This window comes from Calidris pugnax, unplaced genomic scaffold (genome assembly GCF_001431845.1).
Source record: "Calidris pugnax isolate Ruff unplaced genomic scaffold, ASM143184v1 scaffold17, whole genome shotgun sequence".
In the NCBI taxonomy this organism is placed as follows: Eukaryota; Metazoa; Chordata; class Aves; order Charadriiformes; family Scolopacidae; genus Calidris; species Calidris pugnax.
The window spans coordinates 11,913,857-11,939,182 of record NW_015090794.1 but is presented as its reverse complement, the minus strand read 5'-3'; the positions used below and the strand labels follow the sequence as shown (position 1 = coordinate 11,939,182).

General features: G+C 40.2%; 1 protein-coding gene across 2 annotated transcripts in view; it reads right to left on the bottom strand.

The window, feature by feature from the left end:
* The window catches only part of GTF3C1 (general transcription factor IIIC subunit 1), a 42,858-nt gene that overhangs the window by 14,153 nt on the left and 3,379 nt on the right, over positions 1-25,326 (bottom strand). The window contains exons 6-26 of one of the 2 annotated variants that reach the window (XM_014936636.1): positions 24,854-24,977; positions 21,151-21,309; positions 20,365-20,480; positions 19,083-19,407; positions 17,123-17,334; positions 16,318-16,457; positions 14,698-14,851; positions 13,613-13,716; positions 12,185-12,369; positions 11,546-11,821; positions 11,175-11,320; positions 10,679-10,776; positions 9,653-9,749; positions 8,726-8,903; positions 7,186-7,321; positions 5,343-5,478; positions 3,468-3,549; positions 2,595-2,780; positions 1,348-1,505; positions 1,069-1,211; positions 786-867 (exon numbers count right to left, since the gene is read on the bottom strand). In XM_014936636.1, coding sequence (XP_014792122.1) covers positions 786-867; positions 1,069-1,211; positions 1,348-1,505; positions 2,595-2,780; positions 3,468-3,549; positions 5,343-5,478; positions 7,186-7,321; positions 8,726-8,903; positions 9,653-9,749; positions 10,679-10,776; positions 11,175-11,320; positions 11,546-11,821; positions 12,185-12,369; positions 13,613-13,716; positions 14,698-14,851; positions 16,318-16,457; positions 17,123-17,334; positions 19,083-19,407; positions 20,365-20,480; positions 21,151-21,309; positions 24,854-24,977 — 3,237 coding nt within the window. The remainder of the gene's footprint in view (positions 1-785; positions 868-1,068; positions 1,212-1,347; positions 1,506-2,594; positions 2,781-3,467; positions 3,550-5,342; positions 5,479-7,185; positions 7,322-8,725; positions 8,904-9,652; positions 9,750-10,678; positions 10,777-11,174; positions 11,321-11,545; positions 11,822-12,184; positions 12,370-13,612; positions 13,717-14,697; positions 14,852-16,317; positions 16,458-17,122; positions 17,335-19,082; positions 19,408-20,364; positions 20,481-21,150; positions 21,310-24,853; positions 24,978-25,326) is intronic. The other variant, XM_014936637.1, reaches the window with a different exon arrangement.

The following is a 25,326-nucleotide window of genomic DNA, read 5'->3' as shown; positions in this document are numbered from 1 at the left end:
GAAACTCAAAATGGAATTGTTTGCACTGAAAGTGTAAACAACTTTGCAATTTGAAACCATGCTTGATTTCAGCCATAAAAAGCTCAAAAATTAAATAAAATCTTTTGACTGATCAAATCAAGGCTTCTCTCATAAAATTTCCTTGTATTCCTGCACTCATCCACAGAAGATAAGGCAATATTTCCACATGCAACAGGAATAAAAAATAAATTACAGAGCAAAAATATTTTCTTGCTGAGACAACAAGGAGGTTGAGAGGATTAAAAAACCAAAACAAAACCCAAACCCCAGTGCCTATAGATGCCCGGTCATGGATGTTTATAAACAAGCACTAGGCTTCTCTCATAAAATTTCCTTGTATTCCTGCACTCATCCACAGAAGGTAAGGCAATATTTCCACATGCAACAGGAATAAAAAATAAATTACAGAGCAAAAATGTTTTCTTGCTCAGACAACAAGGAGGCTGAGAGGATTAAAAAACCAAAACAAAGCCCAAACCCCAGTGCCTATAGATGCCCAGTCATGGATGTTTATAAACAAGCATTGAAAAAATAAAATTTTGTTGCACAGCAGTGGTGTTTATGTGCCTTTGGAAAGATGCCTGGGTCCACTTTACTCCCAAACCAGCAGTGATGCTGCCTTTTTTGATGATGCTATTTATACAATGGCTAAGGGTACGAGGGAGAGAGCAGACAGGAAATCACAGTAATGGAAACAGTGTAAGCACTCAGTAATCCAAACAGCGTAAAGCACTCTGTGACCTTTCAGAATACTTCTCTCCTACCTGTGGATCTTCATAATTATTTTCTCTATTCATGAAATCTTCAATGAGGGCTTTATCTTGGTAAACCTCAGCGAGGCAAACTCTGCAACAGACACAATTGCGGGTGTTGTACATAACTGAACTTTCCCCAATTCAATACAGATTTGATAGCACCAGGGTTCAAAAAGTTGAAATTTATAAGAAGTCCCATGAAACAAGACAAAAACATAGGAAGACCATATCCTTTCACTTAGTTTCAGGAGAATTTAGCCTATTCCGAGAACATAAACAAAAACCTTCTTACTTATAATTAAGATAGGTCTGTGGGTTTCTGACAATATAACGAGCTCTTCGTCCAACAGAATGAGAAGTTTTATCGAGGGACTCTTCGAAGCTGGCGTGCATGATATCCCGAACTACTTGCCATGGAACAAAGGGCCCTTTCACCTGTGAGAAGAACAAATATAGAGTGAAACTTCAGCTTTTACGTACACAAATGATGGCTAGAACCAGGATGAATTCCTAGGACTGATGAAATGTGTGTTCAGGTTATAGGAGCTCTATTTAACGGGTCTATGAATACCTTTGCATTTAGCACATGACTAGCAATGCGGCACAGCATGAGCAGGCTGTCTTCTTGCACTGTCCAGGTGACACGCAGGCGTGTCATCCTCTGCAGGGCACTCTGGTCAGCTTCATCGTGGTACCGGAGTCTTTTGCTTTTTTCTACAGAATCCTCTTCTAACAAATCCAGGGAAAAAGAAAAAAAAGAAGAAAAAAAGACAGTTATCTCAGCACGACACATTCTGATTAATTCAAACTTCTATCAGAGGCAGTATCAGCACCAACTGGAGTTTGTAAGAATGAAAGACAAAAGCAGAGAAGGAAGTAGCAGTTCAGAAAGTAAAATGCATTAATACCTCTCCCAGGAATGAGAAAACAAGCACTTTAGTTAGAAAACTGACTACCCAGAGCATCATACCATGAAGAATCTTTAAGCCAGCTACCAAACATTGATGGTGAATTGCAAGGAGTTGATGTGGCACAGACACAATTATCATTTCTTTAGTTTGTAGAGGAAGCAGTGCAATGACTATTCGCACGCAGGCAGCGGTCGGAGCAGGCTGCTGTTTCTCTCCAGAGCTAGTAACAGCCCCGGGATATCAGAACCGGAAAAAAAAAAAAGAAAAAAAAAAGACAGTTATCTCAGCATGACATATTCTGATTAATTCAAACTTCTATCAGAGGCAGTATCAGCACCAACTGGACTTCGTTAGAATGAAAGACAAAAGCAGAGAAGGAAGTAGCAGTTCAGAAAGTAAAATGCATTAATACCTCTCCCAGGAATGAGAAAACAAGCACTTTAGTTAGAAAACTGACTACCCAGAGCATCATACCATGAAGAATCTTTAAGCCAGCTACCAAACATTGATGGTGAATTGCAAGGAGTTGATGTGGCACAGACACAATTATCATTTCTTTAGTTTGTAGAGGGAGCAGTGCAATGACTATTCGCACGCAGGCAGCGGTTGGAGCAGGCTGCTGTTTCTCTCCAGAGCTAGTAACAGCCCCGGGATATCAGAACCTCTTCACTGAGGGAGGCAACCCAAAGAGATGGCCAGTGAGTTTCCAGGCTGCTGTTTCTCTCCAGAGCTAGTAACAGCCCCGGGATATCAGAACCTCTTCACTGAGGGAGGCAACCCAAAGAGAGGGTCAAGTGAGTTTTCACTTCCCATGCTGTGACAGTCACATCAGCTTTCCTAAAGCACCTCACAGCAGGCCTAGGCGTGAAAAAGAATGCTGCTTTTCCCTCCTGCGTTAGTTACTCACCTTTCTTTTTCTTCTTTGTCTTCTTTCCAGTGTCCTTCCTAAGCCTCTTCCTCTTCTGGCTTTTCCCACCTCTCACTCGTTTGGTTCGATCCTGGGTTGGTTCTGTATTTATTTCAACACATTCCTCTTTCTGGACAAGTGACTCAGATCCTACCTTTGCTTCTCCCAAAATACTTATTTTGTTACCTAAAATGACACATATTTAGAGTCATGGAGCTTTATAGCAATTACATTCTTCAATATTAAGGTATAAAGAGCAAATGCCAAAGTTTCAGTATATGAAGACAGATGCCCTCTCAGACTTGCCCGTTGTTAGTCATGTCATTTCATGGCACTTCTCAGCAGCTCACAGAATAAAATCCCACTTAAATGAGGGCCCATCAAGTAATTAGGAAACCTAGCAAGCGTACAGTGCACAAACACAAGGGAACTGACTTGAGGCTTTATATTCAACCTGCAGCATTTCCTCCTCCTCAGCTTGAATGTTAGGCTATGTGATTTTAGCAGTGCCTAGTCCCACAAAACATTGGTCCCTCTAGACTTTCTGAGGCTACACATCAGAAATTACAAAGATTAAAAATTATTGTTCTATAGGAAATTATTTTCCTATCTATTGTACTGCCCCAGAAGCACCTTAGATCATCGTGAGGAGACAGGAGCAACCCATGTCATCAATATTGGATAAAAAAAAAATCATTGTTCCATATATCCAGAAATAGGGAAGGAAATTATTTATCTATTTTACTGCCCCAGAAGCATCCTAAATTAGCGTAAGGAGACAGGAATAACCCACACCCTCCATTCTGGGTTTGACAAGGACAGTAACAGCTGTAACACAGTTAGAGACCCACCACCCCCAGCATCACAGCTTACCTCCAGTGCTGAGCGGGAGCGGGTGTTTGGTTAAGAAGGTTTGGAGTCTCACTGTCAGCCCGTTTTCAGAAACTGTATTTTCCTAAGACAACACAGCTTTAGAAAAGGTGATATGCAAAGGGAGTGAACTGGTTTTAACAACACTGCACGTTATATCCTTTGAGAACATCAGAAATAAATTTTCAGTATAAAGGAGAAGATCCCTGGCTACAATGAAGAATTCATTTGACTTATTACTACCACACATCTGAATGGGCTCTAGAGCTTCTCTTAAATCACCCTGTAATGTCCACTAGATCATGAAGGTTAGAACTTCAGCAAATCTCCTCGAGTTTAAAAGAAGTCATAATTGCAAAAGAAATGCTTGATTCCTTCATTGCAACAGAACTGAACAGAATTTTCTGTAAAACTGTATTTTTTCCAAGCATTTTACATTCCAAAGGAACTTCTAAAAAGCATGAAACCAAAATGCAAACACAAACATTGAGTAAATGCCTCCTACACCATGTTCTATCCATCTGAAACCTGTGCCAGAACTGATTGCAACGTATTAGGAGTTCTGTCATTCTCAGGAAAACCCATTTCTCTTGTGTGGAATTCAGTAGTGACAGATGTTGGTGACAGACGCGGAGAGGAAAGCTGAGACTGAAGGCTGAAGGTTCTGTTAATGCTGAACAACCAGGTGACAGAACAGCAGATGAAATTAAGAGTGAAATGATCCTGCCTGAGGGCAGCAACGAGCAACCTGATTTTACATACACACTGATAGGCTCTAATTTGACCACTAGTTAGGGCAGGGTAATGACAGCCAGTTCTGCCAAAGTACCTGTTCAATGCCTGGTAATCGTCAAACAGCAAAGAAAATGTAAGGAATTATCAGGAAAGGAAAAGAAAGCAAGACTAGGCAGCTGTAAAAATCCATGGTTGGCCACAGCCTGAAATCACTATGTGATTCTATTTCCACATTAAAAAGGATGTAGTAAAACTAGAACAGGTTCAAAGAAAGGCAAAAAGAATGATTAAAGGCAGAACAGGTTCCATGCTGGGAACAGTTAAGTAGATGCCAGTCTTTTAAAAAAGAGATAATAATTGGAAACATGAGAGATGTTTACAAAATCAAATGAAACAGAAGGCTAACAGAGAATGATATTTTTCACAGTTTCCCTTAGTACTACAATTATTAGGGAGCTTAAACCATCAAAAGGAAACGGTGACTTTGAAATACTTTGCTACGTGAGGTTGTGGATACTAAAGATTTACATGTGTCCAAAAAAACCAATCAGACAAATTAATACTAGCAGAGAAAGCTATTAACTGCTTTGAAACATCACCCCCAGTTTAAAATGGCCTTAAGCCAAACGTGCAGACAGCTGGGAGAATATTCTGAGGAAATACCGCTATGCAACTCCCTTGCTCTTACAACCTTCCCTACAAATCTTCTACTGGCAACCATCAGAGACAGGACATTCTTATTTGCCTCTTTGGAGCTTCCTAGTGATTTTATTTTTTAAAGTTTTTTTTCTGCATTTATTCCCTTATTCTGCATGTGTCGGTTTTCATCTGACAAATTCTACATTCCAGAAAGACAAGAGGTACCACTCAGTGATCTAAATCGCTTGCTTAGGAAAGTATTTCTCCTTTGGTTGAATATATCATCAAATTCAGTTCAGATAAAATTTACACCAAGTTCTTTCATTCGCTTCAGTGCCAAGACTGACGACATTTGGCATTAATTTCTCTCCAGTGATATAAGCTTTACTGAGACATGTGACTGAGAAAACATGCAAGCAGTAAGACTTTGTTATCAGTGTCTCAACCTTAAGAATCTTAAAATTTAGAAAATTCACTAGAGTATATAAATTTTAAAATACCCACCTTCCTAGTCTTATTGATGATATAGCTTGTCCAGATCCAGTTGCGTTTTAGATGCCCATAAAAGCTGGAATCCAGACCTGCAGCTCCTAACCCATCTCCGGGGATAGTTCCATCATCAACCACCTCTCGGCTGCCTCTAAAAGAGAGCAACAAGATATACACTAATTATTTCATAGGGAGTGTCTTCTCAGCTATTCTGAAGTGATGTGTGTACCATGTGCAGAGCTCTCCCCTTGCCCTTACAATTTAGATAGGGCTGGGAAAGCAGAGAAAGAGAGATGTTCACTCCCTTAACCCTGCTCCAGAAGTAGCACAACAACAGTGCTTTTCCATTCATTTTTAATCCCTGATATTTAAAGACTGAGCTTTCAGTTTAAGGCTTACACTCAGAGCATCTTCATTATTGTTAATTAAGTTCCAGTGGCCACGTTAAACTCTGCTCTCGGCACCATTCCTGCCACAGGACCAGAGAAAATACCTGCTCAGGTGAAAAACCTTCTCAGCATGAGAGTACGAGGAAAATCTTCCGCAAGAACTAAAGGGAATCATAACCCTTTTTCACACTGACTGTCAAGTGCTTCTCTCTACAGTTTTCTAACAAACACATTAAAGCCTGTTCAAATACACCTACAAGCAAGAAAAACAATGTATTGCAATTTTCTCCCTGGAAAGAGGATGAAACTCAATATGAATGAATAGTGTCTAATGGATGAACTGATACCCTTCACGAATGAACTACTTAATTATTAGCATGGTCTTACAGTGCAGAATAAAAAAAAAAAAAAAAAAGATTTTTTTTCCCCATCTTTATAAATACAACACTTTGCACGAAATCATGGAGACAAACTTACTTCCTAAAAAAATAATAACAAAAAAGATCAAACTATGAATAAGCTTTGCATATGCAGTAGATACGACAGCTCTGACAATCCAGAAATAACACCAAAGAGTATTTTTTCAATCCTGTTTCACCTTACAAAAGACTTTTTGAAAGCTACCACGAAAAAAATCATTTCAGTCAAGCTTTCAATAGACAGCTCTTTCATTAGAACTTTACACCGTCAATTAAATCCAAAAACCGTTTCTTGACCTTAAAGATGTTGCAGTCCTCTCCAGCCCAAATGCAAGTCAAGCCCAGAGAGCCAATTTAAAAGATCTCTTACCACATAGTGGAGACCTTATGTGAAAGCTGACAAGCAGACTGAACAAAGTTTTTTTCTATCAGCAAGGATCAGGGGAATTAGGTTCCCCCAACTCCATTATTTTTTTTAAGATGACTTGATATATCCACCTGTAATGCTGAACTAACTGAAAATACATTAAAATGGAATAGAATAAGGACAAAACTAAACCCCAGTGAACATCGGCCAATCTAAAGCAGTATAGCAAATGGAACACAAAAGGACAGATTTCAGCACATGACGCTGTCGAGCTACTGAAGCTACAGGGTAGTTGAGATACCATGATATAAAGCACTGAACAGAGAATCTTCAATTTTTTTCCCTTGCATTAAGTGTAGTTAGGAAGTATTCCTTCACTCTCTTGCTTCTCCCATGACTCTTGCAACAAGAGACTCTTGCCTGTACTACTTCAGAAGAAAATCTGAATCTGTTTTACCCATTCCTCTAGCATGAAAACTGGCTTGGTAGGCAGGTTACTTGTAAACATGATACATAACTACACATCTATAACCAGACAGCCTCTGAATTACAAAAAACCCACAATCCCCAACTGAAATGCTAGATTCTTTACTGCATTTGCTACCGAGTAACATCCTCAAAACCAGAAGAGTTCGTTTTGCCCACTCTATTCAAGCAACAAAAGAAGGATGAAGATGACATACGTGGTATATTCCAACATTGCACACTTTCGTTCCAGATTGTGCTTATCCACTGCTGACTCTTGTTCCATTTCGACGTCCAGGGCAGTCTCCTCCCCCTGAAGGTTATTTTTCTTTGAGCGAGGGCAGCGGACGACTCCTAGACATACAAATGGTTTTGGCTGTCAGCATGAGAAGTAAGGCTTCAACCCATTTTGAATCCACCCTGCCACAGCAAACCACTGCTCCCAAACAGTACACCATTTCTCAATGAAACATGCTGCCTTCTTACAGAGACTAATGGTGTTCCAGTTAATTTCCAGTACAAGGCATTAACTTGTCCAAAATTGTATTCAGAGCAGAAGTAATGGGCAGTAAATAGTACCCTTTATAAGGAAAATAATTCAACAGTTGACTGATACTCTCTGCATGGATCACAGCCCTTCAGATGCTCAAATATGTCAGCAATCCTCAAGAAACAATGTGGCAGCTTGTGATTGATGAAACACAGTGTGAATGGTTTGCACGTCTGACACCTTCGTGTTGGAGATACATTTAGGATATAGCAGAGAAGTCATGTGATGGCTTTATAGTAACAGAACTCAAGGTTAGGAAAACCACCCCAATTTCTGGCTTACTACTGCTTTTTGGCTGCCCATGCGACAAAGCCAACAGGGCAGGACCAGACCTCAGGCAAGTATCTGATCTAGAGGATCAATACAAATTCAAACCCGGGACAGAGCAATTTTCCCCTTGAGGCTCAACATGGAAAACACTTAATGGAACACAACAAAGCTTCCATAAACACACAAACTGGTAAAACAGTATCATTTCCATGTTCTGGAGGCGAGAAGTAATCATGGTCTGGCCAGCCTGCAAACACGCTACCATTTGGCAAATGTCTAAGGAGCCTTTTGTACAATAACTGCTTCCATGCAAGTAAAAGACAAAATTACAAACAGATCCTTTTACCTGGGTGACTAAATTACAGACATACAGAATAGTGTTGATCTAGCGTTTCAGGAGAAATCTCTGACCTCCAACTTTTTTTTTTATAAAGTATACTTGTATCTGTATACCATATTAAAAAATGTAAAAGGACCAAGCACAAAAATAAACTCAAAAAAACCTGGGGTGCCTAAAATCCCTTAACTTTCCTCATCTTACTCAGGCTCTCTGTTAGAACATTTAGCAACATCTTTCTAAGGAAAAGGCATCTCTATTTAAAAGGATAGAGAGCTATGGCAAAAATATACTAGTAACTATTTTCAAAAAGGCTTTTTCACAGTTGGATTCAAATCTAACAGGACCATTATCAAATTAGATACTTCTAACAGGACAGCAATGTTTTTCCTTTAACAATGCTCTGAAAATGTCAAGTGGATCTCAACTTCATAGAATTATTGAGAGATCTCTACACTTTTCTTCATGCACAACCAAGCAACAGAACAGAACAGTGGAAGTGACAGAGGAGAGCCTGCCTCGAGTTTTAGAAAAAGAGTAGGAATTGTGGTATGAGCAGAATAAACAGTAAAGGTGATAAGGATGTATGTTTATACCATACCCAGCGGTGTATTAAGGCAGACACACTGCAGATCAAACCAGAAGTTCTCCACGTCCTGCATGGTGTTCAGCACGTACAAGCGTCTCTCAAACGGGCGGCTGCTCTGAGCCAGGTTATAGTGGGGGTCACAGATAGTGGTATCAACAATCACAGCGTTTCTCTTCATATACACAAAGACCTGTCAAATACAGTGTGTTTCCAGCTGTTAGGTAAAAATCATTGAAACTTCCTAATTTACAGAACACAACTTAGTCTACTCGCATCTTTCAGATTTTGCTGTTCTGAGCCAGTACTGATAGAAGACACCCCCATCCCCACCCTATTGCATTGTATTCCCAAACTGCCTTTGCCAGCATTCCAGAAATTTCATTTCTAGATTTAGTACAGTTTCTTTTCCCCCTTTTGCACAGGATATTCCACGTTTCCACAAAGAGTCACTATTTCCTACCAGCTCTCCTTCAGGATTTGGGGTCTACTTATCTTTCTTATCCTTATAAAGTACATGTCGTCACTGCCTTCTCCTTCGCATGTGCTTACTCTTTTTATACAAAGATGCGTATGAATGTCATTATTTTACTCTGATCAATGACTTTATTCTGTGTCAGACATCCAGTACCCAACACCTTGATGTAAAAGAATGTGGCAAGCTCATTTTTCATGAAGCGCTGCCAGTATGGAACCTCCCAGATCATTAACTCTGTGCAATATTCAGCATTATACGTTTGCGTAGTGTCTTTCCAGAAAAAAGATGTCAAAATTATCTGCACAACTTGCAAAACATTACTTGAATCTGGAAGTTTGCATATCTACCTGAAACATCAGCATTTTACTTAAATATTTAAAGTCATTACAAACCCAAAATCTTGCATTTCATTGGACAAAACACACGAAGAATAATGGCTAAATTTTTTTTTTTTTTTAAATTACCTGGTCTTTGTCTTGAAACTTCTCTGTTGGGCCAAACTGTATCAGTCCCATATAACATAATCTTTGAAGGTTTTCTACCACTGAAAAGATGTACCTCCTGCAGCAATATTGAGAGTATTACAATTAGCATTCATGAAAACATTAAAAATTATACCAGAAAACATGCCATTTTCATGCAGCAACCTGAAGGGTCAGGAAGCCACTGCATTTTTCAAATACTGAGTGTTATGATTTCTGAAGTGTTTTGCATGAACCCATCAGATGGAGCCTGCAGATTTCAGAAAATACCATGAATCCAGGTTCCTTGGTACAAATATTCAGCAGGTAATAGGTTGGGAATTGCAAACCTGAGCTGGCCACGAGTCTGGGCAGCTGCTGTTGTCTGGCACTATCCACTCACCAGCCACACGTTTCCAGGTTTGCAAAATGCTGTACAAGCCTCCAACCACCCAAATCCGTGCCATTAGCAATGACTTTCTGGGGAAACTAACATGGTGCTGTTGATTCCACATATTCAAATCACTTTAATATTGCTTTCCCTTCCTATCTTCAGTCCAAACTCAATTTTTAAATCTCCCAGATGAGAAATAGCAAACAATGGCAGAAACGCCACTGAGAACAGGAGCAGACATTGAATGGGATGTGTGAGAGGCAGGAACTGGGAAACGTGGCATCTTCTAAAAGATTTATGAAGGACAGCAACATTTAGACTCCATTAAATTCTGAATTTAGCAGCAGTCAGGAGCATGTTTTATACAGAAGTAACATCCTGCTGATGAGTTATGAAGGACAGAACCTCCCAGCTCTCAAACACTGCCTGACAGCATGCATGAATATTGTTTATTAGTTTCTTATTACCTTCTATTTGGGAGAGAAAAATACAATTTGGCACACTGTCCTTTGAAGATTGATGATCCTTGTCTTAAGTAACAAAGTTCTCTTTGACACAAACAGGAAATAACTGAGAAAACAGTCAACCGCTGTTGTTTCCTCCCCAGAGCCATTTACTTTGACTCATCTGCTCACCTTTTGTAGAGGAGCTGCTGTCGGACTGACCTTGGAAGAAATCTGATCAGAGTGTGCTTTTTTAGTGGATCATTTAAAAAATCTTCCAGACCATCCACCTAGAATTATTTTAGAAGTTAATCAAAATGCAAAATACGACCATCCTTTAGGGTACCCAGCTTTGCTACCAGAACTGCCTACTGAAATATTTCCTAAGAAAATGTTACTGCTTTTGTAAAATGCTTAAACATTATTCTTGTTAATCAACGAGGCAGAAGATTCACTGAGATTATAAAAAGCTCTTTGCAAAATACAAGTTTAAGAATTTGCAGTATTACAGGGCTATACATTTTTTTCAGTGTGGCTGTAAAAGCAACTAACTTTTCTGTAAAAGAACTAAAGAGTCTACTCTCCAATGGCCAGTTTTGTTACAACAGACTAAGAGGGTATTTGTTACTGCTCACAGGTACAGTTGATGTCGTCAGACTTCAAAGTAAAGCAAAAAAAAGTACGGTACCTTGTAGCTGACTTGTACTATCTGAACAAAGATTGAGAGGGGCAAGCAGAGAAGAATGTCACTAACGAGAGCCCATCCAAATCCAAACTCTCTGTGAACTGGGAGAGGAGGGACGTAGCGCATCCATGACACATCATCCACATACACTAGGAACAAGAACACCAGCTTAGACTCAGCCAGGACAAACCCAACAGTTACACTAACAGCTTTACTGTGACTGTTCAAGCACAACACACTTGGCAGTTCATAGTCTGAAAATCTAAAATGACATGAAAATTATCTAAACCATTGATTTTCAATCTTTTTTGAGGCAGACTTACCTTTTTTTCAAGTGTTCAGCCACAGCATAGTCAGGATGTGCCACTTCTTACCTGTATGATTAGACAGCTCTACTTCAGTCTCCTGCGCAGAGTTTTCAGGATTCACCACAGTTGTCGTAATTTCTAAGGTCCCATCTGGTTGTGCTTCAAGTACAGCTGTGCTCACATCCAGCCCCTGTTTGCTGCCTTTCTTCTCACCATCGCTACCTCCTTTGTCCTGTGTTCCATTCAAAGGGTGTCCATAAATTAGGTACCAGAGGAACATGTGGACCATTCTTAAACGGGGCATTTTGGGAAGAAAACCAAGAGAACGCCCAAGTCCTGGAACTGGGAGGGAAGATTAAGTACCAAACAGAAATAAAAAGAGGGTTAGAACAGGAGAAATGTTCACCTGCAAAAGTGATGTGAAGAAAACTGGAAGGAAAGATGGGCAGTTGAAAGTAAATCTAAATTTCAAAATGTAACTTACAAGTCGTAAAGAAGTAGTAGTGCATATAAGTAATCCAACGTTTTCTTAGCTCCTTATTTTTTTACAATTGGATAGCGAGACTGCTTTAATGTAAACCTAATTTTTCTTCTATTAAAGAAGAAAAAACCTACAAGTATCTTAGATGAGCCCAACCTCTGAAAGCCATTATTAATAACAAATGGGAAAGCAGAAGATGACAGAAACAACAAACATAGCTGTACCTGTAACAGGGTGATAGTTTTTTAGCTGTGTTATGCCCATTTTTTCATCAGTTTTCCTTGCCCGATTATTATTATCAGCTTTACTTGAGCCATCTTGTGTTTCTCCTGAATCAGGAGCTGCCTCTTGCCCCAGGTTTTCTTCCTCAGCATGGTCCTGGGATGTTGGTGTCTGGGGAACTTTAATCCTGCATTAAAACCAAACAGCATTTTGGTAAAGATTAAGCAGACACTTGTATTTTATCCAAATTGAACAGGTGGCATCACTAGGGCTGATAACTAAAAGAAAGGCAACTCTCCTCTTTGTAAAAGGAGGATGACCTTGAACACTTGCTCCTACTAAATGGTACTGAGTAAGAATATTTTGAAAGAAATAAAAAGGTCCTTCTATGGGCTTATTTGAAAAGATAAGCTGGGTATTGGAATTTAACACACACATCTCTCTTCTCTACTGATATAAAATTCCTTTTCTTAAATTAATCTTTTCAGACATAAAGTGCAAATAGAAGCTTGTGATTTTCATTTGAGAATGCATAAATAGTCCCTAAAAAAGGAACCAAAATCCCATCTTAGAGGACTGGTCTCCTTATGAGGCTCCCTGATCATGTTCCTTTTTTATGCTCTGTCTCCAAAGCCACAAATCTTGTATTCTCTGCTGCCCAGCAGACTTGCACTTGGGTGACAACCTCAGCCTACACTTATGACTAAGGTGTTGAGAAGTGGAATTTCAATGTGGAACACCCTCAGATTCTCCTCCTCTTAAGAACACCCTCAAACAGCCAGGTAGCAGTGCCAGAATTGAAGTTCAAATCTTTTGCAAATTAAGAAGTTGATGCCTATACTTCAGTCACAAGTCTCCCTATGATGATTTATCTGCCCATACCTCACATACACAAGAAAGTGCTTAAATCGCAAAAGAGAGAAAGAGTGGGAATTTCTCCCTAATTCCTCTATTTCTCTCTCTGCAGCTATGGCAAATCATATGCTTCTTCCAAACACTGCACCAGGATTACAGACCTAACCTGGGCCCAAATCTGCTACTAACCAACGGCTGAAAATTAAGCAGCTTAGCGTTGCCCACCAGTAAGCCTTATTCTCCATGAACGGGTGAAACTCTTTAAATGGGGCTGTTGCAGAGACTGGCTGGGTGTGTGACACCAGCCTCTCTGAAACACGAACCAAAGGAGCACAGAGAAATCAAGGCCTTGAAGCTAAAGCTTAAAGTCCAGGGGATCAGAGTTCAATTCCTTCCTTCCTGACTTTGAGAGATGCTCAGCATCTTGCTGATTCTTTGCGCTTTGATTTCTCTGTTGTTAAAGAGGGGGCTAATTTTTCTTTTGTTTACTTTGTCTTTATTCCCTCTGCATATTTTTGCACGTACTGAATAAGCCAAGCTCCCCACCAACCACACACACCGTGGGTGCAACTTGCCTGTTTGCTGTGCTTGAATTGGAGATTCGGAAACGCACCTGCTCAATGGCACTTTTTACAAGGGGGTCATTAGGACTCACTGAAGGATGAACAACAAACTCTACCTGTTCAGAGCAGCAGAAAACAAACAAGAGGCATTTATGGGGATAACGGCTCGTAATCAGCTGCATAAATTATCAGATATTAATGGACAGTTAATTAACAGTAGCAACAATGGCTGAAACCTATAAAAGTTTAATAATTCACAGAACATTAACACTTCTGGAGCAAACCCCCCATTGCTAGTTTGTGTTAAGCAAGAGGCCAGACCGTATGGTCTCTGTATCAATAAAGAGGTACTTCAATTTCTACAAACCTCAGCTTTTGGAGTTTTTAAAATCTGAAATATTTGGAGAAGAAACGCTTAAATTTGCAAATATTGGGCTGAAAGGAATAAATGAAAAGCCATATCTCAGAAGGCCAAGCTAATACATATTGCTGCTGAACGTACACACACAATTCACATTAATAACATTCCTTACGTGCTGTACAGTAATTGTGCAGCACGTGATTTTCAATAGATTCTGTCCCTGTTTATGAACATTTCACACTAGAGTTACAATGACAAGCCTCAGCTTTACAAGTACAGATATTTTACTTCCATAAACCTCAATAACAGCGGATTTTTGTTTTTAAAAAAATAATCACATTCTACAAATTTCAACTCAGACGCTAACATGATTTCTCATACACTCCTGGCTTTCAAAAGGGGATTAAATAGAACTGTATTGCAGTCTGATAGTGCCAAGAGAGAACCAAGAATTGCTTAATTGAGAAGCAGCAGCAGCTCTCAGAAGGGAGGTTCAGAGACTTTGATGTCTGGACTATTCCTTGGTCTCACAATTATCTGCAGCAGAGTAATTGAAAGCACTAATCTGGTTTTCACAGTAGCTTAGTTTGGGACATGTAGCTTCTGGGCAGCTTGACTGTGGGTTCTGCTACAAAAAGTAGTCATCCACATATTTCAGTAAAATGGCCCAAACCATTTTGATAAATCAGAAGGTCATGAGAAAAGCTGCTTCTGCTGCCAGGGTTTGTGCCGTCACCTTTTTACTAATGCCATCCTGAATGACTGTGGTACGATAGAGCCTGAGGAGTCCTTCTCGCGCGAGCTTCTGTACCAGCCGTACGATAGACTTCTTGCAGCACTTAGTGGAGACACCTTCTTGCTTCTCTTGATCCATGACCATTTTCTGAAGCCTAAAAGATTGAAAAAATACCTTGCATTTTAGGCAGATTGGAGCGTTGCTGGCCTTAAGCACTTTGTTAGAGGATGTGGGATGAATGGAAATTTCCCTACTTAGCAACTACCACTCACTTTTCCCTTTTGCTGTAGATAACTGGTAACTTAGCTTTCAATTTCAGCTGTATTTCCTTTGTAATCAAGCTTATCCTTTTTAGATGAGGATTGCTGTTCTGATGACAGCAAATGCTCACTGCCAGATTTCTCTGTGCGTGGTGATAGTGCAATTACAAACCTGGCCTCCCTAACGTCAGGAAAACCTACAGCTTTTTTCAAGTGGTGTTAAACAGATGCAGTTTGTATTTCCACTTGTGAGCTCAGCTCAACTTGGGGCAGAAAGAGTTTACTTAGTGCCGTTCAGAGCTCAGGAACTACAGATGCATTCACAAGTTAGTGATTCACACACAGTGACAACAGCAGCAAATGTCCTTGGCAGAGCCTGTGGAGGGGCACAACTTTCACCAGTGCTGAGAGAACCTGTGACCTCCCTTTTGACAGCACAGAAGGGGACAGCAGAGACCTGAAATACCTTCTGAGCCTGCACTTAGATGTGACCAGATGAATCAGTCATAAAGCAGGTGCCAGAAGATGAGGCTCAAATTTTACAACACTCTGCAATTGAGCTAAGTGACAGATGGTTTCAAAATTCTCAATCCAGAGGAGAATAACGACATGATTTCTTACTAAATTCCTATAGCAGGCAGCCCTGTGTGTATTGACATGCCAGGATCTATTGTGCTGACACAGAAGATGGATGGTGTAATCCTATTTGTGACAACAGAGCCCTGCCAATTTGGAAGCTGGGACTCCAGGAGAGCACCAGAATCTCCATTTCTCTTTGGAGGTGAATCTTAAAAGGCTGAAAGATGCTGTAACATTCAGGGAAGTATCTTTAGTCCAGATTAGGTAAATCAGGAGAAGATCTATAACCATACCAGATAAAACTGCAAAGAAAAGCAAACTTTCAGGATCCTGCTAGAATCCCAGCGACCAGTGATGACTGACAGGAAGATACGAGTCTCTACAGTCCATGACAGAGTAACATGTGAACAATTTTTGGAACCATGCAGATGCAAGAATCCTAAAGCAGGGAAGTGCTGTATGTGGCCCCAAGCACTGGCATACTGTGAAGGGAGAAAAAAGTTCTCTGATCTCTATTTATGGGACATATACTGTATAGAAATTCACTTGCGTAATTATCTGCAGAGACCTATTAATGCTTCCTAACAGCTCATTAATTTTTAAGATTCAGTGTAACTGCAAACCTCCCCACCTTCCTTGTGCCATCATCTCCAACATTATCACAGACAGTGCCGTCAGGGACAAGAGAAGCCACCAGTGGAGTAAGCACACAGATGCTTGCTAAAATAGTGCTTCTGCTACCAAAACACATCAGGCCCCCAGTTTTTTCAGGTGGACTCACGTGAACAAGCTTTCAATTAGCCGGAGGTTTCGAACAGCTTCCACGATGAGGTTTCGGCGCTTCAGCAGCCTGTAGGTTTCATGAGATCTCTCCACTGCTGTAGCTTTGGAACGCTTCTCCTTCTTTTGGCCACACATCTGCTAGTGCACAGTATGGACAAAATAAAAAAATGTACATTCATTCAATGTCTTCAGCCCAGCGTTGGTTCCTCACATTGTAGCATCTACGGAATTCAGAGTTTTGATGTATTTATTTGTAACAAACTAGTCAGATGGGGATTATCTTTTATCTTCCCTTCACTGGCAGGGAACCAAGGCAGAAACTAAGATTTCCATGCAGTTAGATGCAGAGATTTACATACTTTCTCTGTCCATCCCATTTAGACTTGAGAGCTTTGGCCTAGAAAGCTGGTAACCGCCTTAACACCATGCTGAGTCCAAGCCAACATAACCTGTCTCTCAGAAAGACTTCTCCCCAGCTCAGCCCTGCAGCAGTGAGGCTACACAGCTTTCATGTTGAAGCCCATCTATTCCTCCTGGTTCAGAGCAGACAGACCAGATGATACACAGCACTCGTGTGCACAGACAGACATTAAGTGATGACAAGCATTAAGTCAACACAGGGAATTTGGAAAGCACCAGGGAAGTAACCCAGAACTGTACTTCAGACATCTACATTCCTATCTGCTGGAAAAATCTGCACTTATACAATGCAGCCAAAATGTACTTTGAAATTAAATTCAAAAGTAAAAGTACATAACTTAGCTCAGACAGCCATATGAACAGGAAGATATTAAGACCCTTACCTTCGGGTCCTCAAGTCTGACCTCCTCCACCACAGCCACATCCCCATCTTCATCCGTGCCATGAGCACAGGTGGAAAGACTGGTCTCCTGCTTTAGAGTTTCCAAAGCAGAACTGTCCCCTGAAAGGTTGTCTGGGAGCTCATCGGGCTCTTCAGGAATTTGAGGGGAAGGCAGCTTCTTCCCCTGAGACTTCACAGCTGTTGCCTTTGACCCTGGTTTAAGAGGAAACAGCCTTGTAATTGTCCTGCTCTCAGTTTCCTGTAAGTGTTCAGCGTCTCCCTCTATAAAAGGCCTTCCTCTCCTGTACCCTCAGAGAACTGCACTTAAAAGCATTCTTCTACATTTTTCACTTATTCTTCTACCCTGCTGGAAGCAGTGGTTTGATCATGAATGACTGCATTCAGCCTCCAAAAGTAAAGATTTTAAAAAAGTGAACTCGCTGTCATCAAATAATTCTCTCCAAGCAGAAGCCTCTTCATAGGCAGGCTTAGAAGACCACAAAGGACTGGATTAGCTTATCCAGAAACTGCTCTTTGAAGGAAGGAAAGTTTCTGTCAAAAAGATTCTCAAGTTCTGCCAGAAACCTGACTTTTCTGACTCAAAGCAGAACAAGAATAAGGATTTAATATTACTCCAAAGATAATCTACATAAGAAATGGAGTTCTGTTTTCCTCTCTGCCCTTGGAGTTCATTACAGAAGTTGTAGGAGCATTCAAATAGTTAAAATAAATAACTAAACCAACATCTGCTCTTTTAAAATACATCCCCAAAAGGCTATTAGCTTTCACATTAAGATGTTCCAAATAACTAAAGAAAAAGATGAAGCAATTAGCTTCAGGAGACAAGACATTTTTGTTACAATATGCTTAGATGAGTAAGACTGTGGGTTAAGTCATTCCAAACCCATCGCTTCTTGAAAGCAGCCGGTTACCATCGCATCTGGTCGCGGGTGAGAAGTCAGTGTTACTCCACGTTAACTCACCCCACCTGAGGGTTTGCATCAGTACATGAACAAAGATATTTTACACGGACTTTAAGGCTCAATACCAGACATTTCCATCTGAAAAAAACGCTGCTAAAAGGGGAAGAATTTTTATATGTTTCAATTAAAAAAAAACATTAACTGGCTGGTCTGTCAGCTCCTGTGCCGTTTCCCACACCTAAGATGACAATTACATCTCCAATGGAATGAAATGATGTGTTTTAATGAGAGGCACAGCCCACCTTTTTCCTCAGTGAGGAAGAAATAAAATATTTCAAGAAAGACAAAGTGTGTTCAAATCCCTTCTGAAGACTTCAAGGACTTTAAAAGCTAAAGCTCTACCAAGGTGGTACTCTCTGATGGGCATGGCCTGGGCTGTAAGATGTTTTGAAAAACAGAGCCCACGACAGATACTTTGTCAGTTCATCATAGAACACCCAAGGGGGATACAAAATTCACCCAAGGATGGTGTTTGTCCCAGCAGGTTAAGCCACGCTGACCACTAGTGACCACAGGCTCCCCACTACACTCTTTTTCAGCCACACACTCTTGCCTCCTTCCCTGCAACAGTTTGAGAATTTGTCTGGACCTCTGCAGCTCTTCAAGCCACCAGAAAAATAACTGGATACCTAGGGAGCAAGGGGTGTGAGCCCATTGCATGTGCACGGGGAAATGGGGAGAAATAAAACAGGGGTAAGGAGACTTACTTTCCCAGTGATTGGTGATAGACACGTTCCTTGGTGCAAAGACCAGAGCACACTTCAGCCCTAAGAATCTCCAGAGATTACCACACATGCAGTATTCCAAAACATGAAACTTTTTGTGGAAGGAGAACATCAAAAAAGCATGGAAATAATCAAGTAAGTGTAACACTAAATACATGATCAAAAACTTCAGTAGAAGCTAATAGCGTATTTTTCTTTAATAACAGGATCCATAAGAAAAACACTCTGCCCAATTTTCAGAACCATGATCTACCTTTAGCTGGTGTTGACTGATGGGCATCCTCTTGGAAACTTAATTTCAACAGAGAACCAGAGTTGGCCTTCTGACCTTTTCCTTTCTTCTTGCCATCTTTCCCTTCTTCTTCATTGTCAGACTCTGAGACAGGAGCATCATCTTCTCCAGGAGACACGTCTTCCACAGGTGGGGAATCTTCTGGCACTAGAGCCAAAGTGACTGTAGCTAACTGCTCGCTCCGAGCCTTCTCTCTCTCAAACTGACGGTTTAAATCACTTTCCTCTGCAAAAATGTACGAAATATACTTTGTTGTCCTTTGCCGACCTTCATCCTCCATAAAACCCTAAGGAAATAGAACATTACTTTACCACTTCAAGTCTCCATTCTTGCACTCTGATCTCCAGCATCAACAGTTGGAAAATTTTCTAACTGTTGTCCCCTCACATCAAAAGATAACACGTTGTTATCCTTTTCTTCCTAAATAACAAAAATGTTGACTAACCTTAACATATAGAAATCAAAAGAAATACAATGCTTGAAAAATAAATAAGACTGCATTACCCGTGTACTAGAACGAAACGCCTACAGTATGTGGGATGTAGAAAAGTCTAAGGAAGAACAAACTATATGTATTCAGACTGGAAATCAATTTTCTTTTCAGAAAAAAAAATAATTTTGTGAAATAACTGCAATGCAGAAGTTACCAGAGTGAATCAGACCCGAGCGGAACCGCTGTTGCCCTGTCTGCTGCAACTGGCACCTTCAGGTATCTACAAACTCCATAAAGGAAGATTTCATCTTCACAGGTGACTCAGGAAAACATACATTTAGATATTCCAATGGTTTATATAGTTTGTTTGCTTTTAATACTATAGAACTTTTTACCAAATGACAAGATCTTAGTAAAAAAAAAAATAATCTATTGAGGGAAGATGGCAATTATCCAGCCTTTGCAAAAAGGGGCAAGGGGTGCATGTGTATTGAGGGAAGATGGCAATTATCCAGCCTTCGCAAAAAGGGGCAAGGGGTGCGTGTGAGAAGTGACAGCCAAACAACTAGACCTAGTCCTCAGATTACAGTAGGTTAAAATTTTAGTACTTTTGGAACACTCCTCCTGTATACTTTTTCCTCAACTGAAGTAATACTTTTTTCCATCTTACCAGAACTCTCTCACTGTCAATCCTCAAATCCCTGCCATTTCTATCATCTAAGGTTAACAATATTAGAATATACTACCACAACAACCACAACTGTATCTCCAGTTTGAATAAGTACCTAAATTATTTTATTTTAACCTTACCTTGACAACTTTGTACCTCTCCAGAAGGCGACAGAGCATCCTTGCTTCTAGCTTCCCCACATTCATAGCCAAGCGAATTTCTGCCTGAGAAATACCTTTGGTTCCCCTACTTTCAACTGTTTCAGAAAGAAAGAAACAGAAAATAGCTCAGGGAAATGATTGGACAGAATTACATACACATACATTTGTATATACATTCATATTTGCTTTGAATAACTGTATATGCCAGAATATAAAATTTAACATTCACCACTAACAACTAAAGACATTTTCATAGACATATACAATCAATATATATCATACACAGTCAAATACTGTCATTGAACACGATTTCATGTGAAGCAGTGCCCCAGCAGAATGAGGTTTGACTGTGACAGCTTCAGATTAAAAATAGGGGTGATTTTTTTCTCTGACACCTTTCCACAGTCAGATTATTTTCTCCGTTATGAAAGGAAAAGAGGTAGGAGAAGAAGGAACAATGTTTTCTTCATCACCTTTTCTCATCCCACCACAATGTCCTGTTTCTACCATGCTGTCTTATTTTGGTGGCACTGAATAGTTGATAGGCTTCCAGGGAGGGGTAACAGGTGGCAGCTCCTATAACTCCACTTTAATCTGAAGATAAACCTCATCTTTTCCATGAAAAACTGACACTTTCTGATATGTAAAAAGCAATCAGAACTTAACCACACATACACACCCCCCAACATATACCTTTCTTTTATACATACAAGGAGTAAGAAAGACAAGAGAAAAAACTTTAGGGTGCCTTACTGCATCACCTACTTAGCTCATAAGCCTGGGTGAGCATATCCCTTTCACAAACAATATCCACAGGTGGAACAGCTTTTGTAATGATCTCTTCTTCATCATCATCATGATAATCTTCCATTTTCTTCCGGAATTCCTTTAGTAATTTAAGGCAACGGACCATGACATCAGTCCCTGTGAACACAAATGTTAGTAACAACTCTTAACAAAATGCAGGGGGGTGTGCATATTTAAACTATTTTATTTCTTTCAGCAGCACAAAGCAGTAGTGGTGCAATGGGGAACATGGAAGGCTAAAGACAACTGCTTATTTCTAGGAAAGGTTTGCAACAGCTTTTCCCTATTTACAAATCTGTCAAAATACTGACACATCTGTGTGAACATCAGGACTGCCCAATACAGTGATTTATGAGAAGAACGGGAAACACTGCAATAACAGTAGAAATTTCAGTAAATTTCAGATCATAAATCAATGAAAGGACTAAATGCTGATGCACAGTTCTGTTCTTCAGAACACAGATCTGAGTGTGACATCACTCACTGGCTTTAAAATCCCTCCATTTTCAATGCTCAAAGCTTTTTTTTTTTTTTTACTTTCTATAAATGCAGATCATGTAATGCAAGAGAACCATACATTTGAAGAGACAAGATTTCTTGCCCAAAGCCCTGCTCCCTGCACCCAGGGAATGGCCAGGTTCATTAACATGCACGGCGTACTATAATTATGCATAACAAAACCAAAGATATAAAATCCCAGGTTGTTGTGTCCAAGGGCAGGACACACTGCTGCCCACCAGCCACAGGCATCTCACACACCATTCAGCTCCACTCTCAACACATCCCTGGGCACGGGCTGTGCTGTAGCGACTCTCCACCTACTCGACCCTTCTGGGCTCTCACAGAAGAGCAGGGACAGATGACATTAGCAGAGCTGTAGAGATCCCTCTCCCTGATATAAGGATGACCCACTCCCATCAGTGTCACTCAGCTCCTGCTGAACACTTTCAGAGACCAGTGCTAAGCCACAACTAGGTTAGTGTCCGCTGCCAGCTCCTCAAGCCTCAGTGATTCAGCAGCTACTGCAGCAGCAGCCAATTCATCCTGCAGCAGCAGGTGGGGAACATCTACAGCTTCTCCACTTCTCTGGTACAGCCCTGCTGTGAGAAACACCAGGTGAAAGCCTCAGGTGAAATCATTAACCTTTTAGTTAATGAATTTTATCTTATGTATATATACGATCAGTAACTGAAGCCCAGCGGACATGAAGTTAATCCACAGTAACTTAATCATGTGCCTGAGCTCCAGGCCACACGATTCTGTTATTTTTGCTCAGTCTGAATCCTTTCCCTGCCAGTACCCTAAGACACTGCTTAGGACAGTAATTAAGTGCTGACATTTTGGTAGGGCTGCAGGCACTGTTATCACATCTTCTGTACTTCTACAGCCCATTAATTTTCACTTGAAGCAGTATTTGGAAAAAAAAAACACCACACCCAAAACCACAAAAAAACATAAAACAAACAAGCAACCAAAACCCAAACAATTCTTTTTACTTTAGCTCCTGCTGCCCAATAATGTACTTCCCATAGCAGATGCTCTGACTTCATCCTCAGTGATGATCCTCCACATATTTCTATCTGCTTTCCTGTATAACTCCAGAGATTAAGCTGTCTTGATCTCCGATGAAAATCAGCTATTATTAATTCATCCTAGTTTAATACCTAGTGGTTTTGAAGGCATTTAGGTGGATTTTCAGCTTTTACGTCTGTAAGATGGAATTATCATTCATGTGAAAGATTCATCAGGTGGCATTTTTCATGACAAACTTAAGTAGTGAACGCAGCTGCCATTGTGCCAGCCTGTGACAAACCACAAAACCTCTACTGCCTTGTGGATTGCCACCAAGTTTATAAACAGACTTGTATCTTCCTATCTTCTAAGTAAATACTTCAATTGCATGTTAGGTGTTTTTACTACTGATTAGAAACTCTTATTTTTTAGGAATACTATCTAGTCTTTTGGGGTTTATTTGCAAATGTCTTCAGCTCTTTAGAACATCTCTGAAACTCACTTCAGTGTGACAAATGTAGCCCGGTGCAATATAACCTACTCAAAGACAGCGTAAGAGAGAATCTAGGGTTTTGTCAATGAGGATGCTGAATGGTGTGGCTACAGGTATCCCTCTTGTACAAGCCACTGTATGTTGAGACACTTGCTCAGACCAGAAATACATTAACTATGTACAACACATATTTTGTGACAGTTTGGTGATCATTTTTCCTGTATATTTTATTGTATACTGATCCATTCTAGAACATTCTTGAGGATCACCACTGCCTTCTTGAAACTCTGAACTTAAATGAATTCTCCTGTGTAAAACTCCCTCAGATATTCTAATGGGAAGGAGGTGGACCTCTGTATTTTATGACAATGAACTCATTTATTCATTCCTATATTTATTCAGTACACAGTGGGAGATTACACTCTGAACCACGCTAGATGCTGCACTTACTTTTGGCTGCCGCTTCTCTTTGTTCATAACACAATTTCCCTACAGAGAAATTTCCTTCCCCCAGACTTAAAAGATTGGAAGGAATTTGTTGTTTTATCAAGAGCCTTAATCCAACTTCATGTAACTGGCGTTCACTTTTCTCTTGCATTTCTCATGGTTTTATTGGCTCTTGCACTTAATTTATGATCACTCCTATTCACAGAGACTATACAGTTTGCAATGTTTAGTTCATATCAGATTTTTCCCCCCCATGAACAGTTCACTACCTCTCTGAAAAACACATTGTTCATCTTTAGAATAATTTTCTTTTTAACCCTGGCAAATCTGCCACTTAGGATTTCCTGTGATTAAAGACTTGGTTTAGATTTCCTTAGGCAATTGCATTAATTCCATTGGTGACACTATCCTTCCTCATACGGTCTATTATTAATTCCTGTAGGTTTTTTCCCCACGCAAGTTGGATCTGCATCTTTTCCTGAGAGCAGCTGCTTTCTTTTGTTCCCTTTCTTCATGCAGTTCTGCTCTTCTTTGTCTTTCCATTGCACGTTTGGAAGTTATCAGCAGTTTGTGCAAAGCTATTAACTTTTAATTCAACGGTGGTTATCCACTAAAGTATCCCTCACTAGACTAAGGCTTTTTTGAATAATAGTTGCTGGCTGTCTCGCTTACTGAAAGAATTCCAAGGTAGCACAGCAGAAGCTCACATTCATAATTTGATGTGAAACTTTCCAGAAAAACTTGGTATTGTGATGACATTCAGCAAAAGTAATAATTTGAGCAAAAGTCATAACTAAGATGGTCTGTTTCTTTAGCTTCTTATTTCATAATGGTCTTTTTTGGTTTATATAACATTTTATATATTTTTGTCAAGTTTATTGACTTGTCATTCAAGTTCAGCCTGACAGGTGAGCAGGCTCCTCTTTGTCCCCGTTCCCTTTGTATGGGCTCGAGCAGTCTCACGAAGAGTCACAGTCCACTGAAACAGCTCACACTGACACACAACAAACTTCCCTGCAGCCACTTCCTAAAGACCTGGAACAAATGCTTAACTCCAGTGGGCTGCAGCGTTGTACCTTGATTAACACACTTCTCCACATAATTGCACAGTGTCACTTAAACATGTTTTAATTTAAGATTTGAAGCTTACAGACAGAATGGCATCAATGTAGTTATATAAAAAGAAAGGGAAAATATGGTTCTAGTTACCTTTCTTTGTCTTGTAGGGCCCTCCATTGGGGTGTATATCTTGCAGCGGGATGGACACTACCTTGGCCAGGCCAGCGTTCATCATGTACTGATAGAGGCGTTTGAAAGTTCTCTCACAAAGACCCTAACGGAAAGGGAAATGGCAAAAGTCATTGTTGCCCAAAAGTCTCACCTCTAGGTGATTAGTATCAAAAAGATGCGTACTGCCTGTTCTTGAAACAGTGTTTTTGGGGTAGATAGTCAAAGAAGGATCTTAAAAGCCTGCTAGTGCAGACAGCAGGCAGAGCATGAGGTGCTTCTGGATCGTGTGCTATCCTTCCAACTCTGCTGTTCAAACAAGCACCAGCAGCATCGTGCAAGTCAGAATTGCATGATTATATTCATTAACAAAGCTATTCTAAAACTGTGGATCAAATAGAACCCCCTGCTTATCACAAACAGCAACAGTACCTTGATCTAGTAAGCTAAGATCC